Raw genomic sequence first — 15,091 nt, forward strand, 5'->3', positions numbered from 1 at the left:
CTAGGGAAAACTATATTTAATTAGGCTCATTAACCTTGCAGTGTGAACACTCTTTTTTTTTTTTTCAAATAAGTCATCTGCTAGTCATCTGCATAGTCATGTGGCTTCAGGGATAAAAGCAATTAAAGCAGCTACATTACAGCTAATTAGCCAATATTCTGTAATCACTCTCTTAAAGTTTACTTTTTCCTCTAAAGACATCTGAAAACCTTCAAAACCGTAGTTAAAACTTTAACAGGAAAACCATTCCCTTTTGAATTGGCAACACAAATCCAATAATACTAAGCTATTCCATCAGTAACAAATAAATTAAAAATCTGCTTCAATACATAACTTTATAAATACCCAAGCTACATAACCCACTCTTTTTTTAAATACAGATTTGCTCCTGACCAGAAGTTGGACTTTTATTTAATCCCTTTGAACAGCTAAATTGAATGCTTAAAAATTAAAATATTTTTTTAAAAGATAGTGTTTGCATATTTTAGTGGTAAAGTGAGAAATTCAACTAAGCATAGTCCAAATCCAGCCTCCCACACTCATTTACATAGGCCTAATGAGTTCAATAGAACTACAAATGTAAGTAACAGCTCAAGGATCAAATCTCATAACGGAATGTGTTAAATTGGTTACCATTTGAGGTTTGATTTTTTGAGTTAGAAACTATGATCATATGTGATATTTTGGGTATCACCTAAACCGTAAGGGGTTCTGTCACTACATGCATTGTAACTCTGGGGGCCTATGTGCTGTGCAGTGGTTGTTCAAATTTCTGACACCAGCGTTACTTTGAACAGCAACAGAACCTAGTGAAAATGTCCCTGCAATGGTGACTGTCAGAGAGCATTTTCTAGAATTTATTGACATTGACGATACTACAAGAGCTGGTATGACAAATGTGCTTCTTAAAAAGCTGGAAGATACAGGAATTGCAATAGCTGACATGAGAGGTCAGGGCTACGATAATGGTGCCAACATGAGAGGAAAGAACAGAGGAGTACAGACACGGATCCGAGAGTTAAACTCTCAAACTTTTTTTGTCCCATGCAGTTCTCATTCATTGAACTTGGTGATTCTGTTGCTGTTAAAAATGCACCATTAAAGTCATTTGTTCCGTATGGCTGTCAGGTGTGCAGTCCAGAATAAGAGAGTAATATCTTGCTGACTTCAGATCTGCCACAATCTTCTGTTTGACTTTTGTTGCCAGTAACTGTATGATCTCATTTTGAATTGTTTTTCTAAGGTACTGGTGGGTGTACATTTCTTGGGTGGTGACTATTCTTAGATGCTCCTGCAGTACAGCATCAAACTTAGCCATCAGCTCCACAATTTTAAGGAAGTTTCCATTGTTTGGCACATACAGCTGATCTGAAGTGCCACACAGTGCTATGATTTGGGTAGCACGCATTCTCACAATGGCAATGAGCCTTTTCAGAACTTTTTGCCAGTAAAGAGACTCTGATGTAATCTTCTCTTGATGCTGATCCTCTATGGTGGCCTTTAAACTTACTCTCATCTCAAGCTCTTTCCACCTATGGAATGCTCTCTGGTGATTTGCTGCCTTCTCATGGCATGACAGATTTCTAACCAGATTTTTCCAGTCCTTTGTTCCTGTAGAACCCAATGCAGCTGGAGCATTAGACTGGAAGAGTTTGCAACAAAAACAGTATGCAGCATTCTGGGGTTCTGAGTACATAAGCCATGGCCTAGCCACTTTGTCACCATTGGGGATTTCATGCCAGTAATGTGTTGGATGGAAACTTCTATTTTCATTGTCTTTAGGGAACATGAAGTTTTTCACTTGCTGTGGCCCATGCAGTACAAGGAAGTCCCTTAGGCTCCTGCTCAAATGGGTCCACAGTCCTGGATCATCTAGACTTAAGGAACTAAACTCAGCAGCAGCTGTTTCTTGCGCCTCCACCACACTCTTCTCTGATCTACACTTTTCTTCAGGAATATGCATAGTTACATCCATTTGAGATGGAGATATGGACGCTGCAGTAGCTGCCAGGTCACGGGCACTCTGACTAACTGGAAGATCAGGCATCTCCTCACTACTCACAACCCCACTGGGAAGGCTCACCGTAAACATTTGTATCTCAGGAGAGCTCCTTCCTGCTTAGATAGAAAGAAAAGGAAGCTTTTCTTTTTCTGAATGCTGCCCGAGAAGGGTGTTTTCTTCTTTCTCTCATGACTGCTGTTCTGTACCAGCTATAGTGGCTCTCAACACTCCGTTGAAGGGGACAAATAAGCAGGCTGGTGGCAGGGCCTGAGTGAGGGAAGATATCAGCGTCTTAAGGGCCTAACTGGCTCCTACTGCTTCAGTTGACTTCCTGTTCGCCTCAAGTGGGTTCAGGGAAGCAGCAGGAAACAGGAAGCTCCCTGAGAAGCTGGTGTGAATCAGTCCAGGCTCCTGGGGGTGCTAGAGAGGTACATAAGAGGCTCCTCCTCCTCTCTTTCCCTGCAGCTCCTGCTGCTTTCTGTTATTCCCTCTCACCTTTTCTCCTGCCTGTTATGTCTCTTGTGCCCTCCTTCCTCCAGCACTGCATTCCATCATCTCTGTGCATCTAGAGCAGGGAGAATCCATATGCACCAGCAGCAGACATAATTTTATACACTCTGGGTCCTAGTGGCACCCCCGCACAGTCTGGCACCTGAGGCGGCCGCCTCAGTTCGCCTCATGGTAAGGCCAGTCCTGCTTCCTTTCAGTTCAGCCTCCCTACTCCATCGGACCTCAACACCCTCAGTTCAGCCCCGCTCCCGGCAACCTCCTCCATCAGTTCAGCAGCTCCCACCTCACTCAGTTCAGCCCCCTCAGGCAACCTTCATAGGCAGTGCTCCCAGCCCATCTTAAAGTATAACATCCAGTCTTTAGGAATGGTTAATGTTTAATGCTTCAAAGAAAGACAAACAAATAAGTCCTGAATGAGAAACCGGAAGCCAGTTTCTACTCTGCTGTAACATTAGTTTAATAATCACAAGAAAACATTAATATTTAATATTTCAATCAAATGGCCAATCACAAAAAAATTTCAGTTTAATAATTAAGCCAATATAATGATATTTACATCCTTTGTAAAGCACTTTCACATCCACTAATGAAAATCACTATATCAAAGCTAGGTATTAATAATAATATTAAAACCAGGTTTATGCTCTCTTGAACAAGGATGCCACACTGCATTATATAAATGCCACTTTCCAACAGGCTAGATTTCACATGTAAATGGCTCAGAAATGCCAACTATAAAAATACATACCTTTCAAATAAACTAGATTATATTCCCAGTGGCTGAGGAAAATGGGCAGGGTTTTGTTTGTTTGTTTAACATCCAAGAATGCACTTTAATCATTGTAATTCTGAGGACACTGTTTTGCAAAGGCAGATAATGATGTAATAATGATGAGAGTACAGGATTGGTAGCCAGGTTTCCTGGGTTCTAGTCATAACTTTCCCACTGATTTGCTGCAGGATCTCTCACCCCCACATCTGCCTGGGGCTAATCATTAGGCACCTAAGTTTGAAAACGTGGCCTAAAAGTACGGCACCTAAATAAGTGGCATATTTTTAAAAGGTGTTGAGCCCTAGCTCCCACATACTAATGCTCACGAGGGAAGGTTTATTTCTAGACGCAAGTCAGGCTCTACACAGACTAGCTGCATCTCTGGTTTTAAGCGTCTTTTTTATCTTCTGTCTGTAACGTGTGTTACAGGGTGTCCCTTCTTTCTCTGATGTGGCTACCTCGTATGAAAATCTCTCCAAGAGGATTATGATAAACTTCCTGGTAGAAAGTCTATATATCAGTTTGCTAAATCCACAGTGAAACCAAATGAGGCAAGAGGGGAATGCTAAAGGCATGCATTACAAAAGTAACTCCTCTAGGGAGAATGCTTTCCAGAAAAAGTCTATTTTATTCATCTGATACAGTCGTAGCCCGTGCCACACCAAATCAGACCAATGGTCTATCAAATCCACTATCCTGTTTCCAGGAGTAGTCTATACCTGGTGCTTCAGAGGAAAGTGGTAAAACATGCAGACTAAGCACCTGGTCAGGGCATCTTTGGAAGCAGTGTGGGAGAGGACAGATTCCTTCTTCCCTGATGCCTGTGACAACCAGTTTATATATAAATACAGGAGATTTATTCCCCAATCTCAGCATGTATAGCTACAAATGGTGTAGACTGTAAAATTCTCTAGCCCTTTTCAAAATCTGCCTTCAGTACGTGACTCTCTTGTGGCAAGCAAATTTCACAGGCTGACTGTATTCTGTATGAAGTGGCATTTCCTTTTATCTGTTCTAACTGCACCTGCCCTTCGTTTTAATCAAGTAACTACCTTCTTCTAATATTATGGGACAGTGGGGGAGGGAGCGAGAAGATGGAATTAATGATTTTTTTATACTTTACAGAAAATAGGAATGGAAAATTGCAATAAACAAAGGATGATTATATAATATGGCATGAGTTGAGGACAACAGTGTCACTTTCATTTATGGAAAAGATAGGAGTGCTATACTCCTGGCATTTTATAAGACATTTTAGATGTACAAGTGGCACGTTTTAGCACAGAAGAGAAGAGAAAAGAAGAAATCAGATGGAATAATCTTTTAAAATTATTTGTAAATATATTTGACCACTAGGTGTCTACTAGTTTCAGAGTAACAGCCGTGTTAGTCTGTATTTGCAAAAAGAAAAGGAGTACTTGTGGCACCTTAGACCAATTTATTTGAGCATAAGCTTTCCTGAGCTACAGCTCACTTCATCGGATGCATACTGTGGAAAATACAGAAGACGTCTTTATACACACAAACCATGAAAAAATGGGTGATTATCACAACAAAAGATTTTTTCTCCCCCCCACCCCACTCTCCTGCTGGTAATAGCTTATGTAAAGTGATCACTCTCCTTACAATGTGTATGATAATCAAGGTGGGCCATTTCCAGCACAAATCCAGGGTTTAAAAAGAACGTGGGGGGGGGGGGTTAGGAAAAAACAATGGGAAATAGGTTACCTTGCATAATGACTTAGCCACTCCCAGTCTCTATTCAAGCCTAAGTTAAGTGTATCCAATTTGCAAATGAATTCCAATTGAGCAGTCTCTTGCTGGAGTCTGGATTTGAAGTTTTTCTGTTGTAATATCGCAACTTTCATGTCTGTAATCGCATGACCAGAGAGATTGAAGTGTTCTCCAACTGGTTTATGAATGTTATAATTCTTGACATCTGATTTGTGTCTAGTAGAAAACTTGAATCACCATCCAAATTGTGTGCAGTAAGCATTGCCGGGTAGGCATTAGGAAACTGCTTTGCACTGCCATTGAAAGGACATTAGCACAAACTAGCTAAGCCCTTAGAATACCTGCTGAGCCCTCCCATTTTGCATGGGTCTAGGAGAAAAGGTTTGTAACACGGGCAGCTGCCATCAGAGCAAAGCCATGAAACTGGCAGAAATGTGAACGTTCAAAGTGTCTTTTTTTTATGCTTTGACTTTGATATGAAAAACTTTCAGGTCATCCGACCAAAATCTCTCTCTGCATTCCCCAGCATAAATATGCCATTGACAGTTAAATCACTGCCTCTTGAGAATCCACTGGTGTCCTCAGATGCTTGTTTGCATGCTCTGTCCAAACAATGCCCTTTATTTTAAATAAAAAGAAAAGGAGGACTTGTGGCACCTTAGAGACTAACCAATTTATTTGAGCATAAGCTTTCGTGAGCTACAGCTCACTTCATCGGATGCATATGAAGTGAGCTGTAGCTCACGAAAGCTTATGCTCAAATAAATTGGTTAGTCTCTAAGGTGCCACAAGTACTCCTTTTCTTTTTGCGAATACAGACTAACACGGCTGTTACTCTGAAACCTGTCTTTATTTTAAATGACTCTTTCTGCTTGAAGTTTATTGTACATCTAAAGAATTAATACATATAGGACCTAAGCAATCCAAAAATATTTAAAACAGCAGCACTCCAAAGTTTTCAAAAAGAGCATTTGATTTTTAAAAAAATATATTTTATTTGTGCCCAATTTGGAAAACCTTGGGCCTGTTTTTTTTAGAAATGCTGAGCACCCATAAGTCCAACAGAAGTTAATGGGAGCTGCAGGTGCTCAGAAAATCTGACCCTAGGTGTCTCAGATTTGGTTCCCAAACACCTTAACATTTGGGACACAGTATCTGTCGCTGCACAAGGAAGGTTTTACCTACCTAAAAAAAACTGTCCGGAAATATTACTATTCTTTAAGAAATGGATTTAAAACATTCTTCCAATATGCAGGCAGGAATACCTCTAACATTATTTTACATTTTAAATGGCACCTTTGATCCTGATGGATCCCACAGTGCTTTCCATACTATAATCTTGCACTCAAAATAAGTCCAGGAGGAGAACTGTTTGGGAGAGGGAAAACAATTAATTTCAGAAGGGAATACTTGCTATAGAAATGTTTTGAACACACTTGAATGTGAATTACAGAGAATGAGTGGTAATAATAAATGTATATAGTACTTTTCTGCTGTAGATTTCAAAGTACTTTACAAATCATTATTTTTGAGTTTTGTTGTAGAAGCTAGAGACCAATGTATAGAACGACTTGACCAAGGTTATGCAGCAAGTCATGAACTCAGCCAGAAATAAAAACCTGGTGCCCCTGAGTTAGTCCCATAACCTATCCACCAGACAATACTACCTCCATTATATTCACTTAGACATGTAGATCTATTTGAGGACAATTTACTGAGAGGGATACAACCTGCTTTGCCTGATAATATTATAGGATTCTACATAAACACTTCACAGTGAACCACATAGGTGATCACTATATAAGATGTGTACATTAAAGTAAGTGTTTAAAAAAACCACATGCAATCTGCATGAATAAGGTTTGCACATACCCTCCAGTACGATGGTATGAGTCAAACACTGAACATTATCATACATATTCCAGCAAAAAGATGTCTTTCAGATAGGGATACTTAAGAGTAATTCTCCTGTAACTCCAAGTTACCACAGATCATACACTAGATCAGTGGTTCTCAACTAGGGGTACACGTGCGTACCCCTCTGAGTACACAGAGATCTTCCCGGGGGTACATCCACTCATCTAGATATTTGCCTAGTTTTGCAACAGGCTACATAAAATGCACTAGCAAATTCAGTACAAACTAAAATTTCATACAGACAATGACTTGTTTATACTGCTCTATATACTATACACTGAAACGTAAGTACAATATTTATATTCCAACTGATTTATAATTATGTGGTAAAAAGGAGACAATAAGCAATTTTTCAGTAATAGTGTGCTGTGACACTTTTGTATTTTTATGTCTGATTTTAAGCAAGTAGTTTTTAAGTGAGGTGCAACTTGGGGGTATACAAGCCAAATCAGACTCCTGAAAGGGGTATAGTAGTCTGGAAAGGTTGAGAGCCGCTGCACTATATCACAGTAACTCAGCAGCTTACTTGTAGGACATGCAACATTTCAAAGAGATGGAAATAAAAGATGTCCTGTTGGTTAAAGATAATGTAATGGAGGGCAAAAAAAACCCCGCAAAAACCCAGTAATCTTGTGGGGAAACTCAAAATCAGTCCCTCCGGCGGGGGGGATGGAGGGAAATAATTGCTTTTACTCCAGGAAAGAAAAAGGAATGTACAGAGCAAGGTGAATCCCTTGATTCAATGAGAATGCAATGAGTAGAAAAACATCCCATTCTCTCACCACCCAGTAAGGATGGTGCAAGGAACAGAGAAAACATTGATTCGGTCAGAACCCTAGAGTCACAAAACAATCAGGGCAGGGAGTCCTGCCATGTTTTTGTGGCACTCGTGGCGTGTACCTAAAGCTGTTTGGAATAGCAGTGGTGACAACTCCTGAAATGTTTTTATAAATCTTGCCCTATTGAGGTATTACTTAGAGCCTCGGGTTCTGGAGACAGGTGATTACAAGTGAATCTCAGCATTCCTTTAACAACAACAAAATATATTTCTAGCCCTCATGGTTATGCAGAAAAGCTTGACAATGTGACCCTTGATTAGCCTAAAGGCTAAAGAACAAGGAAAATAAGAATAACTGAAATTTTTATGGCTTATGATTTTTTAAGCCAATCTCATGATGTTGGGGGCCTTGACTCAGGATATTTGAAATTTTGTGGTTGTCACTACTGAAATAGTGTGAAAATCTGATTTATAAACACATCCCTGGATTATAAACCAGGTTTGGAATCAGCCCCTTCATACTGCTTTACTAGTCTCTAGTTGTGAGCAGTTACACCCTTGCACTGTTGTTCTCACAAATGTTTATGGACAGCGAATTTTGGGCCCAGACCCCATATTTGTTTAATCAAGAAAATAATCTGTTTCAGAAGAAAGCAGTTCATAAAAGTAAGGTCAACCATTGCGAAAAAAGAAAAATACTACGTGGCACAGACTAATCACTAAGTCCAAAGAGCACACTCCAAATATTTAATCATCAAAACCTTGAATGATCCCATAGGTTGAAATATGCTCATAAAAGCTACTCAACAATTTTCATAATACAAAAATTCCTTTAAAACTGTGATCTCTTCTCAGAATTCACCAGCAGGAGAATTCATCATATAAACTGTTAGCAAGTCATAGTTCAAACGGATAGAGCCGACCCCAAGATGACAATTCCATAGCTCGACAACTTTGGAGCTTTGGAGCAAAAAGAAAAACTTTCGAACGGTTTCAGGGAATTGAAACTGGGAGTGTGTAAGATATACCCCAGGCCAGTACCCTAACCACCCAGCTAGAGAGAGCCTCTCTTTCTCTGCCCTTCCTGATGAAAGTTTTGTGGAAATTGGCATGTTCCCACCTTGATACTAATTATTCTGGAGGGATCCACATGTCATGTTGTTGGGTCACAGCTGGCCCACTAACCTCTCTGCAGCTGCAGCCCATGAGGCATAGGTCTACCAGCAACAACAAAACTTGGAGTCCCTTTATTACTTCTGCACACACATCCCTTCCCTGAAGGTTCAGGCAGGGATGAAAGTAACTTAAAGGTCTTGCCGGTACTCTGGTGTCCTGAGGATCGGACCGAGCCTCAACTGGAAGAAGCGTGGCCTCTACCAGAAGAGGCAGGGCCTTTAAATTCTGGGGCCCTTTAAATTGGGATTTAAAGACCCGGTGCTAGGGCTGTGGTAGCAGCAGCTGGGAGCCCCGGACCCTTTAAATCACCCCCTGAGCTCCTAGTTGCAGAGGTGGCTGGGAGCCCTGGGGCTCGGGGGCAATTTAAAGGGGTGATTTAAAGGGCCCGGGGCTCTAGCTGCCGCAGTGGAGCCCCAGGCCCTTTAAATAGCCGCCAGAGCCCCAGAGGCCAAGCAGCAGGGCCCGGGGCTCCGGCTGCTGCTACCCTCCAGGGCCCTTTAAATTGTCCCCGGAGCCCTGCTGCCAGAGCCCTGGGGTAGCGGTGGTGGGGCTCCAGCAGCTATTTAAAAGGCCCAAGTGGTAGAGGCAGCAGGAGCCCCGGACCCTTTAAATAGCCGCCAGAGTCCCACTGCCACTACCCAGGACTCCGGCAGGCTCTAGTGGCTATTTAAAGGGCCTGAGGCTCCCACTGCCTCTACCGCCCCAGGCCCTTTAAATCATCCCCGGAGCCCTGGGGTAGCAGCAGCCAGGCTACAGCAGCGATTTAAAGGGCCTGGGGCGGTAGCGGCAGCAGGAGCCTTGGGTCCTTTAAATCACCACCCGAGCCCCACTGCCACTACCCCAGGGCTCCAGCAGCGATTTAAAGGGCCCAGGGCTCCAGCCACTGCTGGGAGTCCCAAGCCCTTTAAATTGCCACCTGAGGAAACTGGTCCGCCCCAGTATGGCACACCGGCTCTTGTCGGCGGGGGTGGCAGGTTTGTAGAAATTTTGGTGGTGCCCAGAATCTGCCCCTGCCCAAACTCTGCCTCCCCCCCCCAAACTCCACCCCCCACCTGCCCAAGGCTTTGGGAGGGAGTTTGGGTGGGGGAAGAGGTCTGGGGTGCAGGCCCTGGGCTGGGGCAGGGGATTGGGGTGCAGGCTCTGGGAGGGAGTTTGGGGATGGGATGGGAGGAGGTGCAGGGGGGGGTGCAGGTTCTGGGAGGGAGTTTAGGGATGGGATGGGGTGCAGAGGTGAGAGCTGTGGGTGAGGCTGGGGATGGGTGTGGCTGGGGATGAGGGGTTTGGGGTGTGGAAGGGGGCTCAGGCAGAGGCTTAGGGTGTGGGGAAGATGAGGGCTCTGGCTGGGGCTGGAGATGAGGGGTTTGAGGTGTTGGAGAGGCTCAGGGCTAGAGCAGAGGGCTGGGGTGTGGGGGGATGAGGGCTCAGGCTGGGGGTATGGGCTCTGGGGTGGGGCAGGGCTGGGGATGAGTTTTGGGTGCAGGCAGGCTGCCCCAGGACTGGAGCCAGAGAGGAGGACTCCTCCCAGCCCTCTCCCCACCAGCAACAGCGAGCTCTGGGATAGGGGCCCCCCTCTCCCCCCTGGCAGCACACTCACCCCCACCACTGTCACTGCATGTGCTCCTAAGGCCCCTCTCAGGTGCAGGAATCTCCCTTGCCTCCCCTGTGGAGGGTGCCTTGAAGGGGGGGCGGGGGTTGCCATCACATGTGCACCTTGTCCCCTGCTGCTGCCTCTCACTGTAGCCTCACTGGGGGGGGATGGGGCTGCCCCTTGCCCAGCATAGGGCAGGAGCAGTGACTGCAGGCAGGGGGGGGCAGCTGTTCTGGTGGAGGGTCCCGCCGGAAAATGAAAGGGTCTGAGGGGGAAGGGCAAGGTAAGGGCAGCCTGCCCTGGCTCTAGTGAATGAGGGGCGCTAGGACCCTGCAGCAGCAGTTGATGCAGGGAGGCAGCATGGAGCTACAGGGGAGACACAGGGAGGCTCTGCCCCAGGACCCCCGGGGAGGCGCGTGCAAGGGGCAGCAAGGCGGGGTGGGGCAGGAGACACTCGGGGAGTGGGGGGAGCAGGTGGGACCAGCGCGGGAGACCTGGCCCTGAACATTGGTGGAGCCGGGCCCACGAGCCCTCAATATTGCTGGAGCCAGGAGCCCATATAGCTCGCCTCTGCTGCTTGCTCTGGGCTCAGGCAGGGTTTGAGGTGGGTACGATCCCTAGCGCCCCAGTAAGCGCTGTTGACAGTTTCACCTCCACTGGGGGGGCGGGCTGTCCCCTTGGCACCTGAACGCCGGGCAATGTCTCCACTCTCTCCGTGTGTCTGCTGCAGGGCCCCACCCCGCCCTCCACTGCACGTGCAGGCTACTCAGTGGGGCAGATCAGCTGCTGTCCCTTACCCAGCTCTGTGCCCGGGTTTCTAGCCGACATCAGCAGCAGCAGCGGGCCCCGCTCCGACCCCTCGCTACCCGCGGGCCAAAGCAGCAGGCTTGATCGCGGGACTTCCTGGGTACGCCCCTGCTGCGCCCTGCGCTTCCTCCCCTCACACGGCGGGCAGGAAACAGGGCTCCAGGGCCAGGCTGGTCATTCCTTCCCCCACCCAGGCTGGGAGGGGCCAGCTGCGCCTTCCCACCAACCTCAGATCAGACCCTTTCTGCTCGGAAGGAGAGTCTGGGGAACTCGCGCCCCCCAGTAATAATCCACCCTTCCATTGCTGTCTGCAGGCAGGGACAGCCCCCGTTAGCTCCTTCCCCATGTCCATTACGCACTCATGCGTTGCTGTCGCCACTGAAGACAACCACGGCATCTTCCCCACATGCACAAGCATCCATTGCTGTACATGCCTCAGGGGACATAAGCCACTGCCCCGGCACGATTATGCACTCATACCTTGCACTCTCCATCCGGGGGGATGCTGACCGGCTCCCTCAGCGGGTGAAACCGTGAATTGCTGTCTGCTGGTAGGGAATGCTGGTGCCTGTTTAAATAGCATAAGTGCTCTGGTAAAGGCAACACCATCTTATGCTTCTTTTGGGGAAAGGCATTGTATAGGGCGTGGGTAGTTTTAGTTAAACCACTAGAGCAGTGGTTCCCAAACTTTAACAACCTGTGAACCCCTTTCACTAAAATGTCAAGGCACGCGAACCCCCTCCTAAAAATGACTATTTCCAGGGATTTTCTCCTTTACCTGAGTATAAATTACAAAAGCAGTGATCTTGGAAATACAAAATATGTTTTTATGACATGCTTATTACACACTATTTATTATTATTTATCATTATAGTATTTTTATTACATGATGAAAACGGCAACACTCTTCCAAGATCTCACTTTTGTAGCTTGTATCACTTTGAATAAGCCTGTTAGAAGACAAGGCTCCTATGTTTCATCAAGGAGTAACAGATATGAAACAGCATGAAGGTATTTAAGAAGCCAACTCGGAGTTCCTCCTGCACAAGCATTCAGGTCTTGAGCAGTCCAGGCAAACACTGCACGTTACAACAAAGCTTAAACTTGTTCTTCATAATAATTTTAAAAACAATACTAGCTGCCTATTTAATTTTAAAAACTGCAGAATATATCCACCTCCCTTGCCATTTCTTAAAATGAGTCTTGAAGTTTAAATCTCAGTGCGACAGATATGCTTGCTTTGATCTGCTTAGCTCTCGGAAGTCCAGGGGCTCCGGGCTGCTGGCCCTGTGCTGCACGGGGACCCTAGGGACAACTCTGTCCACCATCAGGGATTTTTTTCCCTGAGAACCCCCTGTAACATTTTGTGAACCCTCAAGGGTTCACAAACCCCAGTTTGGAAACCACTGCACTAGAGCTATAACATGAAATTTTTTCACATAAAAATAGTAGTGTGGCCAGGGCCGGCTCCAGCTTTTTTGCCCCCTCCCCCCCCATAGCAAAGACGAAAAAAAAAAGCAGGACCTGCCACCGAAGAGGGAGAGAGGGGCCCGCTGCCGAATTGCCGCCAAAGATGTGGATGTGCCGTCCCAATCATGGACAGAATGGCACCCCTTTCTGTTGGCCGCACCTGCTTCCTTCGCTGATGCCTGAAGCTGGCCCTGTGTGTGGCCTTTCTTTTCACGGCTGATGAAGGGTGTTTTTTATTTACAGCCTGAAATAAGCCATCACTCACAGCTATCCCAGCTCCTGGAATTCTCCAGACTGTAGTCTTCAGTATAAAGAGCCTGCAAAAAAAAATCTAGCTTCAGCAACATGATACTTTCTCTTCCTCATAATAAATCATAGCTAATTGTGTTTCCCTTCCTGATATAATCTATTTTCAGTTTGTGTATGTGATGTTCTGTACCTCAGGGGTACACCTTGCACCCCCATATTCAGCCTTGTAAAATGACTGTGTATCCTCATGGCTTAAAATAAGCCAAAGCAAAAACTCTCCAAGAGCAGAGAGCTAGTTCACTCCTCATCAGAGCAGATATGGGACAAACCCAGCCCCGCCTCACAGGAACAAAGGACGCTGGCCTAAGCAGCAAAACAAGGATGTGTTACACTCTAGTGAGTCACCCCCCCTTCCTTTGGCTAGTTTGGGACTGCGATGAGGTAATGCTCACCTGACTGGGGGGGTGGGGGGGGGCGCAACGCCAAGAGGGAAGAAAGAACATGATAAAAGGAAGGTAAGTTTGCCAGGCTCTCTCTCTCTTCCACCTACATCTACAGCCACCACACTAAGTGACTGAAGCACTGATCAAAGAGGAGCCAGCTAGCCTGCCCGTGGTGAGAAGCATCGAAGTTTGTACGGGCATTGAAAATGTTAAGAGCAGCTTAGAATGCATTTTGCTTTTATTTCATTTGACTTACAATCACTTATCAACTATGAAAGATAGCTTTTAAGTCTGTTTATTCTACCTAAAGCAGTGTGTTTGGTTTAAAGTGCGTCACAGACCTCCCTTGGGATAACAAGCTTGGTACATATCAATTTCTTTGTTAAATTGATGAACTCACATAAGCTTGCAGCATCCAGCAGGCATAACTGGATACTGCAAGATGAAGGTTCCTAGGGTTGTGTCTAGGACTGGAGATATTGGCTAGTGTCATTCGGTTGCACAATCCAAGGAGCAGCTTACATGCCAGAGGCTGTGCATGAACAGCCCAGGAGTGGGGGTTCTCACAGCAGAGCAGGCTGGCTCCCAGAGTCAAGGATTGGAGTGACCTAGCAAATCACTGGTCCAGGTAACACCAGAGGGGAATGTCACAGTTAAGATTTAACAAATTTTATTTAACTTTCCTATGCACACATTTTTCAAAGTTTGTAAGAATGGGGTCCTACATCCACAACCTTTTTATTTAAGTCAGCTGTTTTGGCCCCCATCCTTCATTCCAGCACCAGACACTGCAAAATCTCACTTCAGTAGGCCACTGCAAGAGAGCAGGGGTCAGGGCTACAAGATTTTGATACAGCATATAGACTTCAGATAGCTTAAAATACTATTAGGAAAAGACCAATTTAAAAACTGGATTAAAAAGCAACTCTGTACTTTTCAACACCAACTTCAAGATGTGATAGTTTGAAAAGCTAAATTCCAACTAAGACATGTATCTGATTTTTTCAGAAATGTTGAGAACACAATAGCTCCAACTAAAGCTAGAGGAAGCCACCAGGCTGTTGCCTGATTTTTGAAAAAAGGTGAACACTTAAGTAGCTTCCAATGAACTACCGGATGCTCAACTGTTCTGAAAATTAGGCAGATGCTTAAATATGGATTTAAGAGTCTAATTTTGGACTACTCATTTAAGATCTTGGCATTGTCTATTTCCAGCCCTCCACTGGAATGAAGTATTACTTACTTTTGTAACACCTATGTTAAAGTAGGGTCAGATAGTTTTACTATAAATTATATTTGACAGTTACTACTACTTTAAAATATGGAAAGACAAAACAAGGAGTCATACTATGTTTGACTTATTTTAACTTTTATATATCCACTTGAACTCTTAACTGCACTCACAGAGTTCGCTTTTTAAATTTCCTTTAAATTTTAACAAGCATGATAAAGCTACAATATCAATATTTCTTTGGAAAGAGCCATTCTGGTATTTTAAGGACTGCAAGGTCTGAATACCAGAAGTACAGAAAACATTTTAAAATCCTCATTCCCATGCCATGAAATTCACATTTTGGTTCACTTAGAATTTTTTTGGCAGACTATAACAGCAAGAAGATAGTATTTTGTCAAAAGCTATTTCTCC

The 15,091-nt window shown here is 44.8% G+C and overlaps 1 protein-coding gene across 2 annotated transcripts in view; it reads right to left on the reverse strand.

The window, feature by feature from the left end:
• Positions 1 to 11,422, reverse strand: part of DERA (deoxyribose-phosphate aldolase) — a 90,433-nt gene extending 79,011 nt beyond the window's left edge. For both annotated transcript variants that reach the window (XM_077826730.1, XM_077826721.1), the window contains exon 1: positions 11,275 to 11,422. In XM_077826730.1, the coding sequence (XP_077682856.1) occupies positions 11,275 to 11,305 (31 nt within the window). In that variant the 5' untranslated portion in view covers positions 11,306 to 11,422. The remainder of the gene's footprint in view (positions 1 to 11,274) is intronic.
• Positions 11,423 to 15,091: the final 3,669 nt, after the last annotated feature.

The sequence above is a fragment of the Eretmochelys imbricata genome, chromosome 1, assembly GCF_965152235.1.
Source record: "Eretmochelys imbricata isolate rEreImb1 chromosome 1, rEreImb1.hap1, whole genome shotgun sequence".
NCBI classification, from domain to species: Eukaryota; Metazoa; Chordata; order Testudines; family Cheloniidae; genus Eretmochelys; species Eretmochelys imbricata.